The sequence below is a fragment of the Cynocephalus volans genome, chromosome 11 (assembly GCF_027409185.1).
Source record: "Cynocephalus volans isolate mCynVol1 chromosome 11, mCynVol1.pri, whole genome shotgun sequence".
NCBI lineage: Eukaryota > Metazoa > Chordata > Mammalia > Dermoptera > Cynocephalidae > Cynocephalus > Cynocephalus volans.
In genome coordinates this window covers 28,628,370-28,653,411 of record NC_084470.1, presented here as the reverse complement: position 1 = coordinate 28,653,411, position 25,042 = coordinate 28,628,370, and the positions used below count along the sequence as shown (strand labels likewise).

Below are 25,042 nucleotides of genomic sequence, written 5' to 3'. Positions count from 1 at the left end.
CTAATTCTGTTTGCTCCGCTCAGAGAGGCTGACTCTCATAGGGTGCCATAAGCCAGGAAAGATGTGGTGTAGTTTGTGGAAAAAAGCAGAAGATTGGATTCACAAATCTGGATTTGAAGCATGGCTCTGTCACTAACTCGCTATTTAATTATCCTGCATAATTTACTTAATTTCTCTAAGTTTCAGTTTTCTCATCTGTAATCTGGGAATAATAGTACCTTATTTCAAGGTTGTGATGAATTTTTGTGATAATATGGTTAAAATTTCTGACACCTAAAACTGTTTAGGAAGTGTTGAATTTTATCTGTGTCGTTATTGTTACTTAGTGGCTCTTTGAGGACCCAGGAGTGTTTTTCTTCCCCCTTTGAGGCTGGTTACATGAGTTCACCCTTGACAGCAGTTTGGACCACTGCCTTTATTGCAAAGCAGTAAAAAGAGCAGTGGTTCCCACCCTCTGCTGTGCCTCAGCCTATCTGACACACGCCAGTGGCGATAAAGAGGCTTACAAAGTTAGGTCTTACTGACTTGTGGCAGGGAGACCTCATGCCGGAGGAACAATGGGCATCTCATCAAACCAAGAAAGGCAAGATTGTGATAGGAATTGGGAAGGGATGGAGTTTAAGTGAATGGAATGGAGCAGTGATGGGACAGGCTCAAAGCAAAGCAGGCATCAGGCCTGGGCTGCAAAATGGACCCAGGTCCTCTTTCTTTGGAGACATGGAGTTAGATAAATATGGAGTGTTGTGCCTGAAAACCCCTATCAGAAGTTCTGCATCTAGGTTGGAAATTGAAACTGCTTCTTTGTGTCAAAGTGAGTCACTAGGCTCATACCTTCCAGGCAAGAGTGGAATGTTCGCATTCTTATTGATGGGATTTCAAACTCTGAAGTTTTGACAGCCTGTGATTTTAGTCACAAAGTTTCACAGTGATTTTTTTTTTTTTTTCCTGGTGGGGGGAGTAATAAAGTGAGGCCGGGAATGTCATTGGAAAGAAAGCAGTAGTCACTCCAAGAAAGGAGTGATTAGGGCACTTTGCAATAGCAGCAATGACCTTGGGTTAACCTTGCAGCTGGGTTTTTCAGTGTCAGCTATGGCAGTCTGAAGAATGGCAGGGGCACAGGCTGGCTTTTACTCTCTTAGTCTAGACTGGTTGTTTCACTTTTCCAGACTGGTTGCAATGCTTTCACCAGTTAACAGAGGCCCAATCTCTGCTCAGCTGATGCCCACGGATCCAGCCTGTTGCTGAGATTCTCTAGGTCAGACCAGAAGCTCTTACCATAACCAGGGAAGTGTGGGGATGGAATTTGGCCCTAGGAATCTTCTCTATCCAACTGCAAAGCTGTTTGAGTGACAAATTTGTAAGCAAAGTAAGGCCTTTGAAGGAAGCTTGGTAACTAGTACTTACAAACCAGTGTCTGGGAAGGTGGTAGGACAAAGTTTCCAAGTGTCTCTAGGGACAGACGCACAGGCCATCGACCATCATTCTAATGGGCACAGAGGGCACATATGGGTCAACTTGCTAAAGAATCTCCAAAGCTCATTGTAATTAATGGGCCAACCTATGCCCTAATGACTGCTTTACTGGAATTGGCTGGCCCCATCCCTCCCCAATAGCAGAGTGAGCCAATTTAAATTTTTAATGAAACTCAGTTCTTCCACTTGCGTGGTAACAAGCAGCTCTCAAGTCAAGGACCTAGAAGACTGTTACACGTGAGCACCCCACTGCTACCACACGTGGGCCCAGAGGCTCCAGGAGCGTGGTTTATTCTCCTGCATTTTCACTTGTAACCACTCTAAGAGGTGCAAATGCACAAGAGTGAAGGACCAAGGACTCCCCACCCCCACCTCTTAACCCCACCTGAGAAACAGAGCAAGAGAACTCACAACACCTTTGTCTGAGGGGCTTTCTCTCTGCGGAATTGCCCTGAGTTCTTTTCAGTCCAGACAGTTGACTTTTAGAATCTGACAAATCTACAAGAAACACAGCCTTGCTAAAGGAAGAAATTAGCTATTTCTTTTGCTCTCTGTTTCCCCTCACCCCACACCTACTCCCTTTGTAGATATGACAAGAGGCCACAGGTAACACTGAACTTCTGCTGCGAAGACACTAGTATCTCAAGAGAAGTTCAGTTGGGGTTATTTTGGCCCTGTAATTTCTTCAAGGACAATGAGGAAGTATCTTGCCTTACTCCTCTCCCTCTCTCCCCCCAGCTCTCCTAGATTTTGGTCTGACATTCCAACCATAAACAGTACTACACTCTGCTGCACGCCCTGCCCCAGGTAACCCTCAACCCTTCATCATCAAGGATGGGAAGTTGAAGGCAGCCATCATGGTCATGGGCCATCACTTGAGGCTCATCAAGGGAGACTGTTTTGTCCTGGGCCAATGGTTCTCAAGCTTTCGGGTTCATCAGAATTACCTGGGCTTCTCACACTAGATCATACCAGAGTTTCGGATTCAATAGGTTTGGGGTGGGGCCTGGGATTCGGCCTTTCTAACAAGGTCCCAGAAAATGCTGATGTTCCTGGACCCAAGATTACATTATAAGAGCCACTGCTCTGGGGTGATGGCTCATCTTAGAACAATAGAAGACTAGACTAAAAGAACACACAGAGAAAAGGTGAGGATTTTGAGTGGTGGCTTTTAGAGATCCTTTAAAGCAATGAAGTTTATGCCCCCTCCTCTTGAATCTAGGTGGGCTTTTGACTGCTTTGGCCAATAGAATGAAGTAGATGTGATGCTATGTGACTTCCATGGCTAGGTCATAACAGGCCATGCAGCTTCTTGAAACACTTGTTCTAGAGGAAGCCAGCCACCATGGGAAGAAGGCCACCTACCTGAGGTGGCCATGCTGGAGAGGTGGTGAAGGCCATCTGGTTGAGGGTCCCAGATGAGCCTGCTTCCAGCCATCCCCACTTAGGTGCCAGACACATGAATGAAGCCAGCCCAGACCCTTCAGTCCAGCCCATCTTGTTAGGCAATTGTGTTTTAGCCGATGTCTAAGATGGCAGCGGGTGGACGGGAGGAACACCCAAAATGGCTGCGGAGAGTTTCAGGTCCCTAGAACAGCACCTTTTCCGAGAATCACAAAAAAAACCCTCCCCCTTCATCCTCACCACCACATCCCCTTCCCGCGTGTGTGAATTTCCCCACCTATAGAAAAACCCCAACTCAGCTTAAACCCTGCTCGCTTCTCTCCCCTTCCTTTTTTTTTTTTTTTTTTTTTTTTTGTCTTTTTCGTGACCAGCACTCAGCCAGTGAGTGCACCGGCCATTCCTATATAGGATCCGAACCCGCGGTGGGAGCACCAGCACTGCACTCTCCCGAGTGCGCCACGGGCTCTGCCCTCTCCCCTTCCTTCTTAGCCAATAGGAACAGTTCAGCTCAGCCTAACCAGATATAAAAGGCCCACCCCAACTCTTGCTGCTGCTGCTTCCACTTCCGAGAGGGCAGCCCGCTTGTTCATTTTGCCTGCCTAATACACTTTGGTTGAGTCCCTGTCTCCTGGTGGTGTGTTTCTTTTGCACTCGGGCCGGGGTTTTTTCCTTTCACATCTGCCACTAGGTACCACTGACTTCAGTTGAAGCCACAAGGAGCAGTCTTGCTCAGCCAAGCCCTGTCCCAATTCCTAACCAACAGATTCCATGAGATGAAATGGTTGTTTCAAGCTGCTAAATTTGGGAGTAGTTTGTTATTTAGCAATAGATAACCAGAACAATGCTTTTGGTAAGATAGGGTAGGAAGGAAGCAAACTACATGCAGTGAGTAAAGGAGGAAGCACCAAGCCAAGAGGAGCCACTGGGTTGCATTTGGTGCCCTCTGCAGGAACCATGAATAGAAATCTTTCTTAACTCCTCTTGGGACTTTTATCTGGCCAGGAAAAATGCCAGAACTGGGAGGGGCCTTGGAAATCATATGGCCCAGTGTTCTCAGTCATGGTAGAGACATGGGGTACGTAGATGTAGTACACTGTTTGCATTAGTAGCCCCAATTCTTCCCACCTCCCTGTATCCGCACCATTTCTAATGTTTTTGGCAACTCCTCCCATCGCTGGTGGGGTGTATTTCCCCACCCTTTGATTCTGAACTTGGCCCTGTGACTTGCTTTGCCCAATGACACATTTGCAATTGTGACAGCATTTCATGTTTCCTCTCACTCTTGCACCTCTGCCTTTGCCATGACAGCATGCCTGTGCTAGGTTGCTGGAGGACAAGACACAGGGAGCAGAGCCAAGTTGCACCAGTTGTGCTGGCCAAGGCCATGCTAGATCTGCTGAACCTCTGTCAACTGCTGGGCATATGAAGGAGCCAGTCAAGACCAGAACTGTCTGGCCAAGGCCAGTCTAAATTGCCAATCTACAGACTTGTAGGCAAAGTAAGTGCTTACAGTTTTGAGCCCTTGAGTTTGGGGATGGTTTGTTACATACCACTATAGTGGCAACAGTTAACTGAAGGTAAAACTCCCTTAGGTGACGAATGCACACCACCACTTCCCCACTGAGAAGGCTCAAGTCTAACTTCTAGTTCCATCTGAGAGAATAGGCACCAGGTGCAGAATAAGAAGTAGAGGATTCCTAGACTAGTTCTCTTAACATGTAATATTACTCGATCCAAATTTATTGAGACACCACAGAGAAATTAAAAAGGAATATGTTCACTGCTCACCAGGGAGTTGACAGTCTAGCAAGGCAGCCAAGACCACAGGCAGATGTAGGCATTGCTGAAGCAGAGTGTGCAATGGAAACAGGAGGGCAGGATCACTTCCAGCTGAGTGTGTGTGTGTGTGTGTGTGTGTGTGTGTGTGTGGCATGGCATTCTGGGTGGAAGGGATGTGGTGAACTAAAATGACTACAGGATGCAGGATATGTCTAGGGATTCAGTTTAACCCTTGCATGGTTCCCAGACCTAAGTCTGCCTTTCCAGGCCATGTAAAGTGGCCTCAAATGCCATGTGGCTTGCTAAAGCCATCCTTCAGTTTTGAACTTCATGCCTTTTTAAAACTTAAGTTCATTCTTCAGTTTTGAACATCACACCTTTTTAAAACCGAGATGTACTTTGTAATGATCAAAAACACCAAGGTAAAAAGGAACCAACTTAGTTAGCTAATTAGGCTTGGGCACAAAGTGTTCTTAAAAGAACTCTACATTAGCTGACTGGTTAGCTCAGTTGGTTAGTGTGGTGCTGACAACACCAAGGTCCAGGGTTCAACGTTCAATTCCTGTACCGGCCAGCCACCAAAAAAAACAAAACAAAACAAACAAACAAACAAAAAAACCCTACATTGCTTGCTGATTTCTACTAAGAAAATAAAAACCAAGACATTAAATGGATTGCTGACCTTCATTTTTTATTTAAATATAATGATCTTTTACGATAATAAACCAAAAAACACTTTACACAGCAAATATCTTACATAAATGTAAACATGCATGTCTACTTTATAATTAAGCAAATAAACTTTTAGGCACAAGATTTAAAAAATCATTAAAGAATAAGACAATACACAAGACAACAGAAACAACAAAAACACACACTTCATAACGCTTCAATTGGTCTTGTCTTCCAACCTACTGGTTAAGGCCTGAGTTTCAGAAATCCTATCTTCCTTGCCAAATGGAAATATCCAATTTAGCTGTACCTAATATATATCCACATAACAGACTAATTCTCTTTCAAAATAATGTAATAAATACATCATTCATACACACACACACCCCCCCCCACACCCACACACACCCACACACACCTGCTGAACCAGCCTCAAATAGGGAAGTAAGGATTTTAGAATTTTCAAGTTTTCCCACCACTGAAGCACACACATACTAACACCACACATAGGAAAAATGATTCTGCTACAGAAATAAAATAGTTAATGAGTGGCAACATTACAGATCTCTAGTTTATTTATATTGTTTTCCTAAATCACATCTTTACTAAGGCTTGCCATGATGGCTCTTCAGACACTTCAGACCTGTTTTTTCACCTCACCTAAATGACCCACAGTAGACATTGGATAGAGGAAAGAAAAGGCCATTTTAACAATTCAGGTAAAGACTTCAAAATCATGAAAATTAGCATGGGCATTTTCTGCTTTCTCCAAATGCCTGGAATGTTTTCCCTATGTCCACCCTGTGTACTTCACTGGTTGGTTTTCTCCGCCTCCTCGCCCACCAGGCTGTAAGCATGTGAGTGTCCATTCCTGCGAACGCCCCAGGGAATAGAGATGAGAATGGCAATCCCTGCTTTGAAGGAGCACATACCAACCAGAGTTCAAGCAAGAGAAAGGTCGGAATGTACACACAGGGCACTCCATGTGGGTTGAAATGAACAGAGGAAGAGTCTGTGAAGCTGACACCTACGGAGCCTTTGGAGTGAGGTTTGAAGGGGGAGAGGAGGAGAGACTGAGAGAAGGCACAGGGGCAGAAAGGACACGTCCAATTTAGTTTGGCTGGCACAAAGGTACTTGTAAAAAGTTGTCTGTGAGGCCGAATTCTTGACTTCCAAAAAGAAAAGATTCCTTACTTTGGTGGGTAAAGCTGGGGGGCAGAGGGACAGAACCACCAAAGGCTTTGTGCAGAGAATAAAATTGGAGCTGTGCTAGAGAATAACTGTGCAGCATCAGGTAGGACAAATGACAGGGGAGAGGGTCTGAGGCTCAGAAAACTTCACTCACCAAGCCCAGTGACACGTGCAAGTATTTCCTATAGAAACAAACATCTTGACCCAACATGCCAAAAACCACAGTTCCGTCTATATAAATCAAGGCTTTTGGAGAAAAAAAGAGAAAGAGAGGCTTAAATAGATATTTTTAGTTCAAGTTCCTGGAACCTGCCCCATTTCGAGCAAGTTAAGAGCAGTGAAACAATTCCCAAATCCAGTAACAATTCAAGTGTCCCAATCATGACCTTCACCTTCCCTGAGCTGTCATTACCAAGGAATTATAAAGCAATTATCAATTCACTATAAATAAGTTCCTACCTGCCACTAAATCCACTGAAACCTCATGATGGGTGGAGAACCCACCACAGGGCACTAACGTACACCTACTGCCCACACTTAGAGTGGTGTGAGCATACTGCTGGGCAATGGCTCCTTGCCCACATCTCCAGCTCACTGGGGTCACTATGTGGATGAAACAGTCAACTCTATAAGGTGCAACTCTAACCAAAGCCCTCAATATGAATCATCTACTTTCTTTCTAGGTCCAGACTGCTTGCCTCCACTAGCTGGGGAGGGAGAGGCCATATGAGTGGAGGGACCCAAAGAAGGAAAATCATTATTAATGTCTTGATGCCCACTGAACCAAAGTAGATAAAAATTTCTCAGGACATATTCATTCAAACCACAGAAATGGGCTACTCCACGCTAATTATGGGACAATTTATCACACATTCACTCAATATGGAACATTTACTAGTGACCGTTTCCTGCAACAACAAATTCATTTGGAAACTGTACACTGTAGAAGGCAATCTTGTGACTTTCTTCTAGTTGTATATAAAAATACATATCAGTCTGGGAGTCAGGCACAAACAGTGGTACAAAAGCATAAACAGAGATACCTTATCAAAGAATGTGCTCATTTCATATTGTAGAACTCCTATCTAGATTCTGGTTTTTGGAAACTTACTGCTGGTTCATTTGCTCTGAGAGGTTTCTTCACTACACCTCTCTTCCATTCCTACCTTCCCTGCTAAAATCCACTGAATGAGGAATACTTAGTATGGATCCACATGGAACTAAAAGCCCCAATTTAATTGAGTCACATGTAACAGCACAGTGGCTGCTGGCTTAATCATCTCACTTAGCCTCATATATTTAGGGACTGTCTGGGTCTGAACTGAAGCTAGAAGTACCCAGCATGTCTTTTGGAATCCAATAAAAGTTCCAATGTACGTCTAAAAGCCCCACGTATAGAATCTCTGATTCTAATAAATGAGATGCAAGGGAGGAAGCAGGGGGAAAAAACTTAGACTGGAGGCAGGAGACTGGCCACAAACCAGCTGTGTGCTTCCCTTTCCTAGTTTGTAAATGAGGGGGTTGGGCTAGCAGAAATCTAGTGTCCCACCCAGCTGACACTCATGGACTCCATCTTGAAGTCCATTTCTACACAGGCTTGTCAGACTGGGTCAGACCAAACTTCCTCACCACTTTGTGTCAACAATTTAAAGTGGTTTTAACATATTTCTATGATGCAGTTTGAGGTTTCCCTCTCTCTCCTACCCCTGAAAGACTTTCATTTCACTGGTGCAGACTGCTTGGCCAAACTGATGGCTGCTGAGGTTTAAGAATCTAGTCACTGGTCTGGTGAAGACATGGCCTTTGAGTAACCTAGACCAGGGCACATTTTTCATTAACAATGTTAACCAAATAGAAATGTAATTTTGTTAGTTTTTCTATAGCTCTACTTAAACTCTGAAACATGAGATTGTGCAAAAGTTACATGAGAAAATCACCCATCACCACTAAGTTAAAGACTTGAATATCTGAGTGTTCCAGCGCCTCAAACTCCCACTACAGTCATTGATCCGCAACAGTCTCCTCTTGGCAAGGGACTCAATGTTAAAGTAGTCTGGTCTTGCAGCATGTTTGTGCACCAAAAAGTAGATTTCGAAAGATCCAGCACTAGTCATCACTGTCACTGCCAGACTCACTCAACTGCAAGTCATTTCCTACAAAAAAAAAAACAGAATCAAACCAAAAGTATAGAATTTCTCACAATTCTTTGACTGCCTTGGCTCTTACACTACAGTAAAACCTTGTTAATTCAACTTAATTAGGGAGAGAACTCAATTTGGCTCAGTGAAGGAAAAAAACTGGTGCAGTCAACATTTTTTTAAAGAAATGCTATTTCTGGTATCTGCAAAGCACAGTAATATTGCTTATTAGAGTAGGAAAAATGAGGAATAGGCTAGAAAGCTTTTAAATGGGTTAACAGCAACAAAATATTCACAAATAACAAAATATTCACCATTTGGAAGACTTGTTCGCATTAAGTTACTTTATAAAAGCTGAGAGGGCCCTGTAACACCAAGGGCAAGGGTTTGGATCCTCCCATATTGGCCACCCGCCAAAAATAAAATAAAATAATAAAATAAAATAAAATAAAAGCTATGAAAACACCAAGGTAGGCCTCCCATAAAGAAAGCTGAATACTGTTTACATGAGTAATGTGCTAATCCAATATCCCCTGTGGTATACCTCTCTTGGATATTCACAATATTTTAAACCTCAAGTCTGAACTAAAGAGTTTTATAAAGCCTCATTCTTGCTTAGTGCACAGAATTTAGAAATGAAGTATTCAACATTTCAATCTAATATAAAAGGTATAGATATAACTGAACCCCAGATGATACCACTTAGATTAAAAAACAAAAGTAAACTTCTGTATTTCTGATTGCTAACCCCTAGGCCAGTTCTTCTCAAACTCTGTTCTGAGAACTCTGGGGCCCCTGAGACCCTTTCAAGGGGGTCCAACCCTGAGGTCCTTCTTTTTCTACCTACCTACCTGTGTCATGCCAGATTTTCTTCACATACTTCATCCTATATTGAAGACAGGGCACATTCTGGCAGCATTTCAGATGTTTTTGGTTTTCACAGTGGAAGGAGGATTGATACTAGCATCTAGTGGGCAGAGGTCAGGGATGCTCTTAAACATTCTACAATACATGGGGCAGCCTCCCACGACAAAGATTTACGCAGCTCAAAATGTCCATAGTGCCAAGGTAGAGATTATCTTGGCCTGGTCCACAGTAGTTGAGTTAACTAGGTTAGCTTCCTCACTGTTGCCACCAGACCTTCTGACTTCCTCAAAGGAAGGAGCACCAGGGCAGAACATTTATCAAGGTTCCAGAAAGAGAAAATCATAGAGAATCAGCCCTCTCCCTACCTCCAAAATATAAAAATTTTTGTTTTTGTTTTCCCATTTTACTTTGGTATCAACTGCATTAAAAGCTACCCAGACATTTACAATATCCCTTCCTTTCCCTCTTGCCAGAGGCTAGAAGGTCTCCGAATATATCCCAATGGCATAGGTTCCCAAGCCTGTGGGCTGTGGGACATCATGTTCTCTGGAAAGAGTGGATTCTTTTTTATAAAAGACCTGCAGGCAGAACGCAGCAAGGTATATGCAAAAACAAAGAGCCTACCTGTTCAGCATTTTCTAGAATTCACAAAACCCAATTTGTGCCAATGGGGAACAGGAAAGAGAAAAAACAGATTTTTGGTCTTGTGCTTCTCTTTTTTACTGTTTGGTAACTCACTCCTTTCTGCTCCAAAATACCTTTGCACGATCTTTTCCTATGCCTTATGTCTTCAGGTTTATAGAGTCTGGTATACGATAAGTAGAAGCTACATCTACAGCCCTCTGTCAGCCATAAGGCACAGCACACTTACTGAGGGTGTTGATGAGCTGGTTGCTTCCTTGTGGCCGGCTGGTTCCATTGGGGATGGCAGGCCTGCTGTTGTAGGGCTGCTGGTGGGAAGGCTGTGGAGGAGAGGAAGGGCCGTTGTCCTCGCCTCCACTGCTGGAGCTGTCGTCGTCACTTCCCGAGGAGCTCTCCGAGTCTGAGGAGCTGCTCCCACTGCTGCTGCTCATCTGTTCAATGATGTCAACTTCGGCCCTCAGCTCTGGAATAAAATGATGACATGGTCAGCACAGCAACAATTCCCAAGGCAGTGCATTGAAACATCTGCAAATAGCAAATCGGCAAAACCAACTACAATAAGGAAAAATTTAAAGCAAACTCCTGCTTCTCAATTCCTTAAAAAATGTACAAACGAAATTACCAAAACCAACAAGCAAAAAACCCAACCTGTTTCCAGAGAGATAATGGAAACATTAAATTCACCCAAAATAAGAAAGAAAAAAAAGAAAAGACTTTCAGGACAACTATTCTGTGCAAGAAATGAATTAAGTCTACTTTGCCTTAATCTACTAAAAAGAAAAAAAAAAAAAGATTGTGAATTATGGAATAAAACCTTAAATAAGATATATTATGCTAACGGGCTGAAAAACATTTGACTAGGAGTTGGAAGGTCAGAGTGCTTGTTTTGGATCTACCTCTAACTAGCAGTGAGACCCAGGTGGAAGTCAATGAATTTTCCAAGCCACTCTGGGAAAGCGAAGGCCAGACAGCCTCTGAGGTCCTTTCCAACTCTCATGTCCCACAAATAAACAGAGGCTTGCAGGAAGAACCATAGCAATTGAAGAAAAATTATGGAACAACATTCCACTCTTTATATATTTGACTGACAGCCATGCCTCTCAGGTACTTACTGCATTTACTGCAGATGTAAAGCAGGGAAGGAAAACCATGTTTTATCTAACAAATCCAATGTCGTTGAATATATTAAGGATATATCATAGTATACATCAGGAAAGATACCAGATTTTCCAGTCCAAACATACCATGTGGCTTTAAATGGCTATGACTCCTTTAAGCATAACTGGCAACAACTAACTACTGACGGTCTAATTCCTATTCAACTAAAGTGGGAACTTCCATAATAGCATTCCAATATATATGAAGAAAAAAGAAATCAAGAGGCTTAACAAGTGTGTACAGCACAGAGAGTGGTTCCATTTGCTAAAAGGCAACATTTATATAGAGTGGAAAAGGCAAACTTCCCAAGGCAACTCTATTTTTTTTGCTTTTTTGCTCCCAAAACAACTTTATTTTTCCCTGTCTACTATTATCATGGATTTAATTTTGTTTCATAAAACTTATAAATATGAAATATAATACTTTGTTTCATAACTTCCAAGAGTCTGGAGGACTAAAACCATCCACTGTATGGGGGAGACAGCCAAGGTAAGCTTCTTTGTCCTGGGTATGCAATAGCGAGAGCCAAACCAGACCTCCCAGTCTTTCTAGGCCAGTATCCATTTCCACTGGTCCTCATGGCCTCTTTCATATTTATGCACTTTGTGTCAGCACAAAGCATTTGGTTATGATATTTTAAGTATTCCTCTAACCTAGACACTATACTAGAGTTAGAAATATTGCTACACTTGGTTTTCACCCCCCAACACCTAGAATCTTTTCTTTCTCCAAAGCCTTAAAGGTGTGTCATATGGAGCTTTAGATGGCAGTCATGCTTATTTAAATCCTGGGCCCCTATGAAGAATGCTGCCAGGATAGCCACAACTCAAGAAACTATTTCTGGACTCACACTTGTCAAATGAGGTAAGTGGTAGGAGCCCCCACCCTCACCACTTCTGTAACAGTGAGTTTTTGCAGGTTTTTCAATGGCAGTGAATGCCCATGCTGCCATGTCAATACAGGAGCCTTGTGACCTCCACAAGAACATCAATACCCTACTCCAAGTTGCTATCATGGCTCCAGAAAATGTTCTCTACCTCTTTTGATATCATCCAGCTGAGGTTCAGGTGAGGGGTTATCTTTCAAAGGAGAAGTTTTGAGTCCAACAGGGGGCTTCACTGGAGCTCTGAATGGCATAGGCGGTGGAGGAGGAGGAGGAGGTGGTGGTGGCGGTGGTGGTGGTGGCGGCGGCGGTGGTGGCGGCTGTGATGGCTGTGGGGGACGAGAGGGCTGTTGTTCCATTCGGGCCTGGATTTTACTGCTCCCCTCAGCTCTGAAATAAGGTACGGACATTAAATAGGAGGGATTAAATAGTGGATCTCAAATTTGTCCAGGTGACTGAGCACCGAGAAGTCTCTGCAGAAATCCATGCTCTTCCCAGAGCACTACAAAATATTGGTATTTGTAACTTTATCATCCGAATTACTCATTCAACACCCAAGTGTCTACTGCATTCCAGTACTGCACCGGGGATGCAAAGATGAATAAAATATACTCTCTGCCCTCAAGGAGCTCACATTCTATAGCAAGGAGATAAAACAGATATAGGATACGATGTAATTAGGAAAATCCATTTACCGGTAGAAAATATGACTATTCGACTGTGTGCAATATGAAGTTACAATCAAATCTGTGAGTTCCTAAATAAACTAGCTCTTGAAATACTGGGCAGCTTGCAAATTTCTACATCAACTATTTGCTCCTTGTTCATTTCATCACATGCCAGCTCTGGCTGGCAGACAAGCAGAGTTCCACCCCAAACTGAGAAAATTCTATCCTTTAACAATTTCTTTTGTAAATGGACTAGCCCAGTGCTTCTCAAACTTTAGCATATGCACAAATCACCTGGAGATCTCTGCAGATTCTGACCTAGTACGTCTGGAGATTCTGCATGTCTAACAAGTATCCAGGTAGTACGATGCTGCTAGTCCCCAGATCATACTGCGTAGTAAGGGAATAGACCGCAATCATCAGATATTGGAGGAGTAACAGTAGCACCTGGTTCACTATACATAATAAATACAAATAAACAGAGCAGCAGGATAGGAGCAAGGGCTCTGTTGCACACTGACTGAGGTAGGTCTTGGCTCTAAAACTCAAATTTAGGCAAGTCACAATCTCTCTAATCCTCAGTCTCTTCATCTTCTTTTTTTTTTCCCCCTAAGGACAATAATAGTACCTTTCTAAAAATTACTCGCAAAGATTAGATAATGCATGTAAAGCATCTGGCATAGTGCGTGGCACATGATCCCCTCTCAATAAATGGTATTTTTTGTGGAATGAGTAAATGAAAAAAATGGCTTGAGAAAGCCTAGACAGAAAAACATCAGGTTGTAAAGTTCTTTAAAATTTAATCACTATATTATAATTACTGTATTGCAATGTAACAAATAGAACTACTTGATTACTTCTACTAACAGAATGAATTCTGACTTTCAAATAAACTCTAACTGGCTTCACATTAGATATGTAATACCTGCTGAATAAAATATTAGAGTTCACTATTGAAAAAAACCGGCAGTTTTATTTTGGTATTATAGTGACCTCAAATGTATCTTGTAAAAGAATTAATGTTTTCACCCTTATAAGGAATATATATTATTCAATTATTCTTTCATAATTATAAGTCTATAAATTTAAATCTAATCCCTTACATGGTACTATATTAATAATCATGAGATGGGTAAAATTTGCTTAATTATAAAGTATATCCCTTTCCCAAATGGCTTCCATGTTTTAGGTCTTAAAAACATAATTTCTTTTTATTGCATTTGAGGAAAAGATATATTTTATTGATTAGTCTGAGAAGACATAAGTGGAGTTGTTAAGGTTGTCAATACAACACTATGAGCAAGCAGATACATTCTCGTGAAAATTGAACAGATAATAACACAAAGGTTTAGAAACATCATATAAATCTATATCTGGCTTTTCACATACCTTGTTTTCTTGACCTGAATGCTGCTACTGAGTTTTTCCAGCACATATTCACCAGTGTCATGATTGATAATAAGTACACAGTCTTTCTGATAAGGCCGTTTGTTCCCCTTGAACACAGTCATCGGTGGTGTGGATCCCTATTTGCCACAAAAGGATAAGATGATCAATCAAATACGCCAGTCATGTGTATCAAACCTGAATTTACAGGTGACTCGTTTTAGTCTATTTTGTGTTGCTATAACAGAAATACCTGAGACTGGGTAATTTATAAAGGAAAGAGGTTTATTTGGCTTACGATTCTGGGACAGTTGCATCTGGCGTGAGCCTCAGGCTGCTTCTACTCATGGTAGAAAGTGGCAGGCAGCTGGCGGGTACAAGCAGATCACATGGCAAGAGGAAGCAAGAGAGAGAAGCAAGAGGTGCCAGGGTCCTATAAACAATAAGCTCTCGCGGGAACTAATAGAGCGAGAACTCACTCATTACTCCTCCCTCCCCCAGGGAGAGCATTAATCCATTCATAAGGGATCCACCCCCATGACTCAATCAGTTTCCAACACTGCCACATTGGGGATCAAATTTCCACATGAGTTTTGCAGGGGACAACACATCCAAACTCCATCAACTCTACCTCAACAAATCTTTTATCAAAGCTACTCAAAAAGAACAGAATGAACTGATTTCTATTTTAACTCCTGGTTTCCCACACAAAAATTATGAAGAAATAATAAAGCAAGACTCTGTGACTATGCAACTGGTTCTAAGTAACCAAGAAGGGTAGTATAAACACTTAAAACTACTGTATGTGTTTCTAAGGGACTGGAAAATGTTATAAATACTGGTAAAGTAAAACGAATGAAATACTGCTATTGGCAACAACATGAATGGACCTTGAGAGAATTATATTAAGTGAAACAAGTCAGGCACAGAAAGAAAAATACCACATGTTCTCACTTATTGGTGGGAGTTAAAAATTAATATATAAATTCACACACACACACACACACACACACCGGGGGGGGGGGGGGAGAAGATATAACAACCACAATTACTTGAAGTTGATACGACAAGCAAACAGAGGGGACATTGGTGGGGGGGAGGGGGGAGGGGGAGGGAGGGGGGAGGGAGGAGGGAGGGAGGTTTTGGTGATAGGCAACAATGATCAGCCACAATGTATATCGAAAGAAAATTTAAAAAAATAAAAAATAAAAAATAAAAATAAAATAAAATAAAATAAAAACAAAAAAACAAATACTGGTAAAGTACAAACAGAAAAACAAACTAATCATTACTTGTATTGCACTAAGTAGAGCTATCACTATGAACTAGGGAGTGATACCTATATTTCTTTGTAATTGCTGAGTCCAGGGTTTCCCCCTCATGCCAAGTAACCAACAGAGCATTGTCCAAGGGCAGGTCATTATCCTGGTTTGCTCAGAGTTAGTTCATCATGCCACTCATCTGCTTAAACCCTTCAATTGCTCCCTTGTTGCTCTCAGGCCAAAGGATGAAATTTTTATACCAGCCATCCGGCCTGGCACTACCTGGCCCTTCCTTGTCACTCCAGCCTCAAGCTGCACCACCCACCCCTAGGCTGTGTGCTCCAGAGCAGAAGTCAACTGGCTTCTCTCAGATACTCAAGCTCTTTCCTGCCTCAGAGTTTCAACAAGGTTTCAGCCTGCTCCATCCTGCTCCTCCCTCTTTAAATCACACAACCTTCAGATCTCCTGAAAGGTTATTTCCTTAAGGAAGCCTTCTCTGATTTTCTAGGATAAATGCTATATTTTCTTATTTTTATTTAAACTCCAGATTATAAGTTCCATAAGGTCAAGAAATGTGCTTGCTTTGTTCAAGGTTGTATTCTTAGTGCCTAGTAATGGATAAGCACACAACAGGTGTTCAATTAATACTAGGATTTAAAGCTTTGCTTAGAATAAAAAACTGCTTGGTTCTTAGAATGCTTATTCAGACAGTAAAAATTTAGAGTTGGAAAGGACCTTAGGGACCATCTACCTATCCTGTTCATTTTACATTTGGGAAACTAAGGTCCAAAGGGAGATGATGTAACTTGCCAAAGGTAACAAGTAATAAACAGCAGTTTGAACAAGCAGAAAATTATTTTTCCTCAGCACAAAGCTTCGCAGGTCTCCCTGTCCAGAGCCTTTTTTTCTATCACCAGCTACCAAGTACATACTATGTTCCGGGATGGGGTTGGGACATGAAATGACACATGTTTATTAGGAGCATCCTGTGTGACCCTTTGGGCTTTGTGATCAACTTGCTGCCTTGGGTGTGTCTTCACAAAAGTCTTTCTCTGCGAAGGTTCTCAATCCAGCTTTTAATGGAGTTCTTCATCCCTAAATTAGCTGAATGTTCTTAACCTGTGGTTTCTGCCTGAGACTATCAGCCTGCACCAGATATAAAGATGTCAGTCCTGCTCTTGCCTGCCCGAACTCCTAGTGTGGCTGCCCCACACTCCTGAACTGTTAGGGCTATACATCAGCAGGGCATCTAGGGCTTTTTTCTTTGGAGTTGCTTGGGAGAAAAGCTATCCATGTCTAAAAGAGGGGCTAGGTATTTAGACAAGAACCTTGTTTACTCTGCAGCAAATGGGGGGAGGGGGAACCTGGGGAAAATGACAAAGAATCATTTTTAATCAAGTACCTAGATAACATGAGTTCCACCCCCCTCCCTACCCCTCAAAATTCCTTTTTTTCCCTTATGTTGGCACTTTAGAAATCGAGAAATTTTTAAGCAGTAGGAAATTCAAATTGCAATAACATAAAACATGAGGATTCACTTTGATTCTACATTAAATATATCAACAATGGAATACACTTACAGGGATATGTGGCAGCGTAATTGTGACTTCATCTCCTTTGCCAACCTGAAGCTCTCCTTCACAGGAAGTGTCTATAGATGCTGGCTTAAAATCATCTAAAGGAAAAGGAAAAAAAGCATTTTACACACAATAAGAGCTTCCTGGGCATTTTAATTCAGAATTAAAATTTGCATGATTCGGGTAAATGGAAAATAAAAATGATTTAGAATTCTTAAAAAACTATTTAATTATAGAAAGCTTCACTAGAGAGAATAGTATATAATGAACCACTCCCACATATACTACCATCCAGCTTCAATAATTACCAACTTAGGGACAATCTTGTTCTATTTACACCTCTAGATACTTCTCTGACCCGCACTAGATTATTGGGGAGGAGAGCGGGGGAGCTATAATTTCCACACCGTTTTATTGAGTAAAGATTATTCCCTTCTGTCAAGGGACAGATGAAAATTAATGCCTCATTATCCATAATAAGATGTTTTTATTAGGATTATGAGGATCAAAAGCAACAAAGCACATGAAAAAGAGTCTGTGATTGTAAAACCCCATGTGAAATATGAAAGGACATAAAAGCTAATTTCATTTGGCACAGAAACGATCAAAATTAGGATTTGCCACACTCAAGTTCCATAGCTTTGACAAAGACACTTCTGTGGATGTTTGGAGCAGACAGTTGAACCGTATCTCCAAAGGGGATATTCTGTTCGTGTTTCTGAATTGCACTTAAAGTACAACATAAATAGTCATCTTACTTCACATTAACACACCTGCCTGCGCATTGCAGGTCAGGTACATACGTGAACTCTCTCATTTAAATTCCACATTGCCCTTCACTGGAGGAAAACACCAACTTAGTAAACTGCTCAAGAAAGGATGTTCTTATCACATTCCAATATCCTCTCTCTGAGAGAGCTGGATCTGTCAGTAGGAAGCACATTTAAGGCATGGCAAGTGACCACGAAGATGGAACTTCATAACCTAACACACCCTCTTTCTATGTGTTGAGTCACATCTATTAGCTCCTCTGACAAAAACAAGTCTTAATCAGTGTTAGCACTATGGGAGACCAGAAGCTTGTGAATCATGGAGGGATGCTCCATCAGCCAATTCCTAACAGCCAAATCTTTATCCAGGACATGAGTGGAAGTGCCCTCTCTCAACAGAGTCTGTAATCATGCGGAAAAAGATCCAGCATAATGACTATTTCGACATTCCTGCGCCTGCTCTCCCTTTTCTGTTTCCAAACACAGATCAAGTTTTAGCCCATTCCAGGCTCACAATTCTAATTTTATCTTTCACCCACGAGAGACTTGGTCCAGAGGAAAAGTCAGGGTGGTGGTATACGTGACCTAAAACGAGGCACGGAAAGAGGGAGGAGGAAGACTCTGATGGGGCGCAGAGGGGATGCAGATTCTTTGGCCGTAGGGGATGGAGCGCAGCGTCATGATGGCCAGAACCAAGCTGGAGGCGGAAAGCTGAGAAAAGCAGAGAAGAGAATAGAGTAGGAGGCAGTGGATGAGGCTCACAGCAAATGGGAAAAGTCTTTTAAACGCGGGAATCCTGATGGGGTAATGAGAAAAAAGGCGGGTGGATTTGAGGGAGAAGAACTGGACCACGATAAAGACGGGGCAAGTTTGGCTTAAGGGCTGGGGTGGGGGTGAAAAGAGCAAGGACGCAGTGATCTTCGGAATTAGTGCTTGGGACTATGAGGTAAAAGAATAGCAGGGAGTGACGAATGGCTTGGTTTGAGAGGAGTGATGTAACAAAGAAAACAAAACGAAAGGAACAAATTGAGGTCCCGGAGGATTCGGGGTAAGAAAGAAGGGAACTGACGTTGGCAGAGGATTCCCTGGACTTTGGAGGGCCAAGGGAGACAGGAGGGAGTCGAGGCTGGCAAGTGGCGGCCGAAGGGGCCGAATGGAACCGTGGGGAACGCTAACTTACAGCGAATGGTGTGGAAAGAGGCCCGCGGCCGCTTCTCGAAGCTCTCCCCGAGCCGCAGGCAGTGTTCCTCGCGGTCCAGCAGCGGGTTCGCGGTCCCGTTCATGGCCCCGCACGGGCCTCGCGCCCGGACAGGCGCTCTCCCGGGACGGCCGCGCTCCGAGGGTCCGGCGCCAGCGTCCGGGAGGACGGTGCTCCCGGGACACCGCTCCGGAGCGCACCTAGAACCGAGCCGGCGCCCACCTGGGGCCGGAAATAAGACCTCTCCTCCGCGTCCGGGTCGGGGAAGACTCTGAGGAAGCAAGGCCGCGGGACTTCCGGTGTTGGGGAGGGACTTCCGGATTCCTAGCGGAAGTAGAGGGGGCGGTACCATGGCGAAAAAGTTCCTGCCGGAGAATCCGAATTGGAGATCCCCGAGGCTGGCTTGTCCAGGCTCACGTGTTTTTCGCGGCAGCTCCCAAATTCTGCCTCCGAGGCGTAGGCGTGGCCGAGGGGTGAGTGCGCCCGGCCCCAACCCTACAGGTGAGCCTAGTAGCTGATGACAGTGAGCCCAGACCGTGGCAGACTAGATTAACAGCGGGTCTCGTAGCCAGTGTGGGCGGCCCTAGAGGCCCGTGAGGCCTAGTTTATTACGAGTGTCCCGAGAGAAAGGACCCTGGCGACCTTAGCCACGCGTCACCGGGTCTCTTCCCTATTTCGCGCGGTGGTGGTGGTGCGAGGGCCTCAGTCCCTGGAGAGCGACGCCCCCTCTGGTTCGTGTGAGAATCTCTTGTGAGTGCGACTCGGGCCACCCAGGCTTAGCTCCATCTCCCCCCGAAAAACGGGGCTTCGACCCTAGAGAAACGCTGATTCCATTTCTCTCTTGCTGTTGACTTCCTGCTTCCAGTTCGGGCAGCTGTTGTGGTTATTTTTAAGTCATCCCTTTCACGAGCACCGAAAATTGATGAGTATTTTCTTCCCAAGGTTTCTCAGTTCGGAGGAGGGTCCTTTTTCTAAACTAAGCCGATTCATTGGAATAGCTGACTCGTGGTTTGAATTAGAGTTCGGTGCATGAGACAGTACTGCCCACTGAATGTAAGCTCTCTGAAAGTAGGGACGGTGTCGTGGTCTTCTTTGTGATCTCTCCTCGAATAGAGGACAGGGTTGGTGTAGAGTCAGCATCTCACAGATATTTGGTGAATTGAACTGGGCTTCTTCAAGAACTGTTCTAGAACCACTAACTCAGCGCCTTAAAGAACTGTTCTAGAACCACTAAGCCAGTGTCTTAAAGAAATGTTCTAGAACCACTAGCCCAGCGTCTTAGAACTACTAACCAGAATCTTTCTTTTTCCTGCGAAGCACCCTATGCTGCCTGAGGTGTGAAACCCACCTGTGGAAATGCAACTGAGAAAACCCTGTAACTACAGTATCAGCATGGATGCCTCAGATTATTTAGGGATGAAGAATTTTCGACAGTGTTAAATGTAATACCGTCAACTTATGAGATGGCCTCTTTGCAAAGGAAAGAGCCACAGGCAAGGATTCTCAGCTCTGAAGAAGAGGAGAAACTGAAAAGAGACCAAGCTTTGGTGTCTGATTTTAAACAGCAAAAACTGGAAAAAGAAGCTCAGAAGAATTGGGACCTTTTCTACAAAAGAAATAGTACTAACTTCTTCAAAGATAGACACTGGACCGTCAGAGAGTTTGAAGAGCTAAGATCATATAGGGAGGTAAGCTAATATTACACCTTATCTGAGTTGTTCTTCCTTTAAAATGTATAGAAGAGGGGCGCTTTATTGTATTTCTATGGGAGTGTGAAGTGGAGAATTTATGAAGCCTATCAAAATGAGAAATACACTGGTCTCAAGTAGTTTTAACAGTTTCTGGGTTGTTTAATACACAGGAGAGAGAACTTTAGTGATCATTTTCTATTTCTTTAAAGCTAATATGAAAGTTGTGAACATTAAATGTTAAATTCATACTGAACGACTTCAGTGACAGATTCATAATAATAATAATAGTTAATGTTAAAGAACTATTTACCATGGTTCTTTCTAAGAACTTTACACGTTTTCTCTCATTTAAGCCTTATAATAACTCTGTGAAGTGTAAGTATTAATATTATCCCCTTTTGCAGTGAAATTGAGGCACAGAGTTGTTTAAGTGATTTTCCCAAGGATAGAATACAGGGGCAGGGGAAAAGTTGGGATTTGAGTACAGACAGTTTAGCTCCAGATCCTGTTCAGTTAGCCATGATGATGTTTTTTTTCCTCCACACTTAAGTGCGCAATGTTGGATGAAAAATGAGGTAGTAGTATTAGCTTTCGCTTATTAGTTCACTTATTTATTGTCTGCTCTATGGGATCACAGACCTTGTCTCAGTTCTGGACCTTTTAGTTTGGTTTGTTTCTTCATTATGCAAATGTAACATTGTAAATTTGTGTCCTCTTTCCCCAGTTTGAAGGTCAAAAATTGACTATACTTGAAGCTGGCTGTGGGGTTGGGAACTGTTTATTCCCGCTTTTAGAAGAAGATCTGAATATCTTTGCCTATGCTTGTGATTTTTCTCCAAGAGCAGTTGAATATGTTAAGGTTGGTGCTCCATCCATGTATTCTGCTATGTTTCTATTAGTTTTTTTTGACCTGCCTTCTACCCACATTTGCCCAATTCCAATCCTCTCCCTGAAGTTAACCAGCTATGATCTCCATGAATGTAGTTTTCCTGTTTACGAACATAAACAGTACATATAGAAACGCAGCTTTATTCAAGAAAAGTAGGAAAAAAATACTGTAACGCCACCCAGATACTTACCACTTTTTGCTTTTAAACTTTTTGCTCTGCTGAACTATTTTAAAGTAAATTATAAGTGTCAAACATTACACTCCTAAATATATTTGCATACATGTTCCCCCCCGCAAATAAGGCCTTTTTGTACACAACCACAATAAATTTTCATATGTAACAAAAGTAACTGTAGTCCCCTAATATCATTAATACCCATTCGAGATTCAGATATCACCAAGTAGTTCCAGGGGTCTTTTATAACTGTTTTTATCTAGTCAAGGACTACCTCTTATACTTCCACAATGTCCTTTAAATCTCCTCAGCCTAAAATACTCCCACCCTAACCCCTTACCTTTTTCCCCCTGACATTGAATTTTTGGAGATATCAGCTAATTTTCTGTTATAAAGTCCCACATTTCAAATCGGTCTGATTGTTTCTTTGTGTTATTGTTTAATTTGTTGCTCTGTCCTCTGTGTTTCCTGTAAACTAGAAATTACATTTAAATCAGGTAAAATATTTTTGGCAAAAATACTTTAATAGGTGATGGTATGTCTTGCATGTTGCATTCTGTTAGGAGGCAATAATGTCTGGTGATCTCATAGTGATATTAGTTTTGATCACCGGGTTAAGGTAATAACTGCCAAATTCCCCTATTAAAATATTTCCCTTTTGCCATTAACAAGTATATGGGTAACACTTTGGCAACATGCATATATCTAGTTCCCCATCAACCTTTGACAGTTTCAGCGTCCATTAGATTTCTTTTTAATAATGGTACTATTACATTTACTATGATTTGCTTTCTTCATTCTACATTATTATATCTTGCAGAGTTTTTCATGTTAGTACATGTAGATTACCACATTTTATTTACCTCTTATAGTGTTCCATAAAATGGATATACCATACTTTATTTAACTACCCTGTTGATATTCATTTAAATTGTTTCTTATTTCTTGCTCTTACAAATAGGGTTAATGTGACCAGCATCATATATACACATGCTTCTCAAAACATGTTTTCTCTATGGTGAATAATGGAAGAAGTAGCATTCCTTGGAAGAAGAGCATGCACACTTAAATTTTAGTAGATAATGCCAAGCTTCCTTCCAAAAAGATTACATCAGTTTATAATTTCACCAATAATATAAAGGTACCTTTTTCTCTATTCTCTTAATATTTGGTATCAGTCATTTTTATATTTACGAATCTTATGGGCAAATATGTCTGTATATTTTAATTTGTTTTCTCTTTATTACCAGAGAGGTTGCAGACCTTGTAATATGTAAATAGCATTAGTTTTTCTCCTGCTCTGAGTTACTTTAATCCATATATATTTATTGAATAGATCTTAATGTGTGCCAGTCACTGTTCTAAGCATTGGGGTTAAGCAGTGAACAAAACACAAAAATCTCCACCCATGTGGAGCTTATAGTAGAAATTGTTCATTCATAATCTTTGCCCATTTTTCTATTTTTAGTCTTTTTTTTTTCTTATTTTCAGGATAAATTCAAGATATGCTGGTATATATGTTGCAAACATTTCTTCCAGTTTATTCATCATTGATTTATGGTATCTTTTTTTTTACACATGATTTAAATTGTTGTGTCAAATTTTTTCATCCTTTTCTTCCTTTTGAGGTTTTAAGGTTTTGTGAGTATGTCTTGTTTAGGAGTTCTTTACCCTATTATTTAGACACTGTTACCTATATATTGCTTTTATAATTTTGGTTATTAAGTTTTTTAGTTAATATGGAAAAATTTTGGTCATTATTTTTTCAAATAATTTCTTTAGCTCTCGTTCTCTCTTCTTCTGGGATTCCAGTTACATTTATGTTATACTATTTGCTATTTCCCTATAGCTCTTAAATACTGTTCTTTTATTTATTTTTTTCTTAATTTTATTTTGTCGATATACAATATGGTTGAATATTGTGGCCCATTACCGAAACCTTCCTCCCCCCTCCCTCTCCCCCCTCCCACCCAACAATGTCCTTTCTGCTTGCTTGTCATATCAACTTCAACTTCAAGGAATTGTAGTTGTTATGTCTTCTCCCCCCCGCCCCGTTTTGTGTGTGTGTGTGTGTGTGTGTGTGTGTGTGTGTGTGTGTGTGTGAATTTATTTATTTATTTTTAGCTTCCACCAATAAGTGAGAACGTGGTATTTCTCTTTCTGTGCCTGACTTGTTTCACTTAATATAATTCTCTCAAGGTCCATCCATGTTGTTGCAAATGGCAGTATTAAATACTGTTCTTTTAGAATCCCTCCCCCCACACTTTTTTCCTTTTTGCATTTTTAGTTTGTATAATTTCTGTTGTCCTATCATCAGTTTCACTGGTTGTTTCCCAAGCAGTAGGTATTTTCTGCTGATGAACTTGTCAAAAGCATTCTTCATTTCTTTTACTATGTTGTTTGTTTTTACTTTTCTTTTTATCCTACCAGCAGCAGAGATCAATATTTTTAATTTTTAGCATTCCATTTGAGTCTTTTTTCTAGTTTACATTCTGAAATTACCTATCTGATCTTATATGTTGTCTCCTTTTTTCATTAGAGTCTTTAACATCATAACTATTAAATACCCTAAGTTGGGCCAGCCCGTGGCTCACTCAGGAGAGTGTGGTGCTGATAACACCAAGGCCACAGGTTTGGATCCCATATAGGGATGGCCAGTTAGCTCACTGTGTGAGCATGGTGCTGACAACACCAAGTCAAAGGTTAAGATCCTCTTACCGGTTATCTTTAAAAAAAAAACAAAAAAACTCTAACTTTTAGTTTTGACATCTGTGTCACATTTGAGTCTGGCTTTGATGATTACTTTGTCTCTTCAGACTATATTTTTTCTTGCCTTTTGGTATGCCTTGTATGTTTTTTTGCTGAAGCCAGACTTATTATATACGGCAGTAGATAATGAGGTAATGGAGATTTGTAACAATCTAGTCAGGAGTTGGGCTGTGTTTGAGGTCTGTTGTTGTTATAGTTACCTGTGAGGTTTGTTGTTGCTATGGGCAGAGATTTCTGACTCTTGTTGTGACTTTGTTTTTGTCTCCCCTCTTGGCATTGGGTCTTCCCTTTGTGCTGGTTCCCAAAAAGAGTTTGCCTTGTTCATGTCTCCCATCTGCAATTTACCGTTATTATTACTGGAGACTTGTCAATGGGGTATGGGAGAGGGGATTGTTCTCCACTGTTCTGCTTCTCTGTTTTGAACTGTACAGTAGGCCTCTGTCTGAAGGGT

The 25,042-nt window shown here is 41.8% G+C and overlaps 2 protein-coding genes across 6 annotated transcripts in view; one reads left to right on the top strand and one right to left on the bottom strand.

The window, feature by feature from the left end:
• Window positions 1-5,369: 5,369 nt before the first annotated feature.
• Window positions 5,370-19,419, bottom strand: EAF1 (ELL associated factor 1). The gene is made up of 6 exons (XM_063115005.1): window positions 19,050-19,419; window positions 17,103-17,197; window positions 14,264-14,400; window positions 12,361-12,596; window positions 10,395-10,628; window positions 5,370-8,671 (listed from the first exon to the last, which is right to left on the bottom strand). The coding sequence occupies exons 1-6, from the start codon at window positions 19,417-19,419 to the stop codon at window positions 8,625-8,627; spliced, it is 1,119 nt and encodes a 372-aa protein (XP_062971075.1). The 3' UTR covers window positions 5,370-8,624.
• A 29-nt stretch (window positions 19,420-19,448) lies between these two features.
• METTL6 (methyltransferase 6, tRNA N3-cytidine) overlaps window positions 19,449-25,042 on the top strand; it is a 30,569-nt gene continuing 24,975 nt past the window's right edge. For 4 of the 5 annotated variants that reach the window (XR_010024883.1, XM_063114407.1, XM_063114406.1 and 1 more), the window contains exons 1-3: window positions 19,449-19,568; window positions 20,385-20,755; window positions 21,483-21,617. Coding sequence is in view for 4 of the 5 variants with exons in the window: in XM_063114407.1 (XP_062970477.1) it covers window positions 20,531-20,755; window positions 21,483-21,617 (360 nt within the window). In the remaining variant the exon portion in view is untranslated. The remainder of the gene's footprint in view (window positions 19,569-20,384; window positions 20,756-21,482; window positions 21,618-25,042) is intronic. The other variant, XM_063114409.1, reaches the window with a different exon arrangement.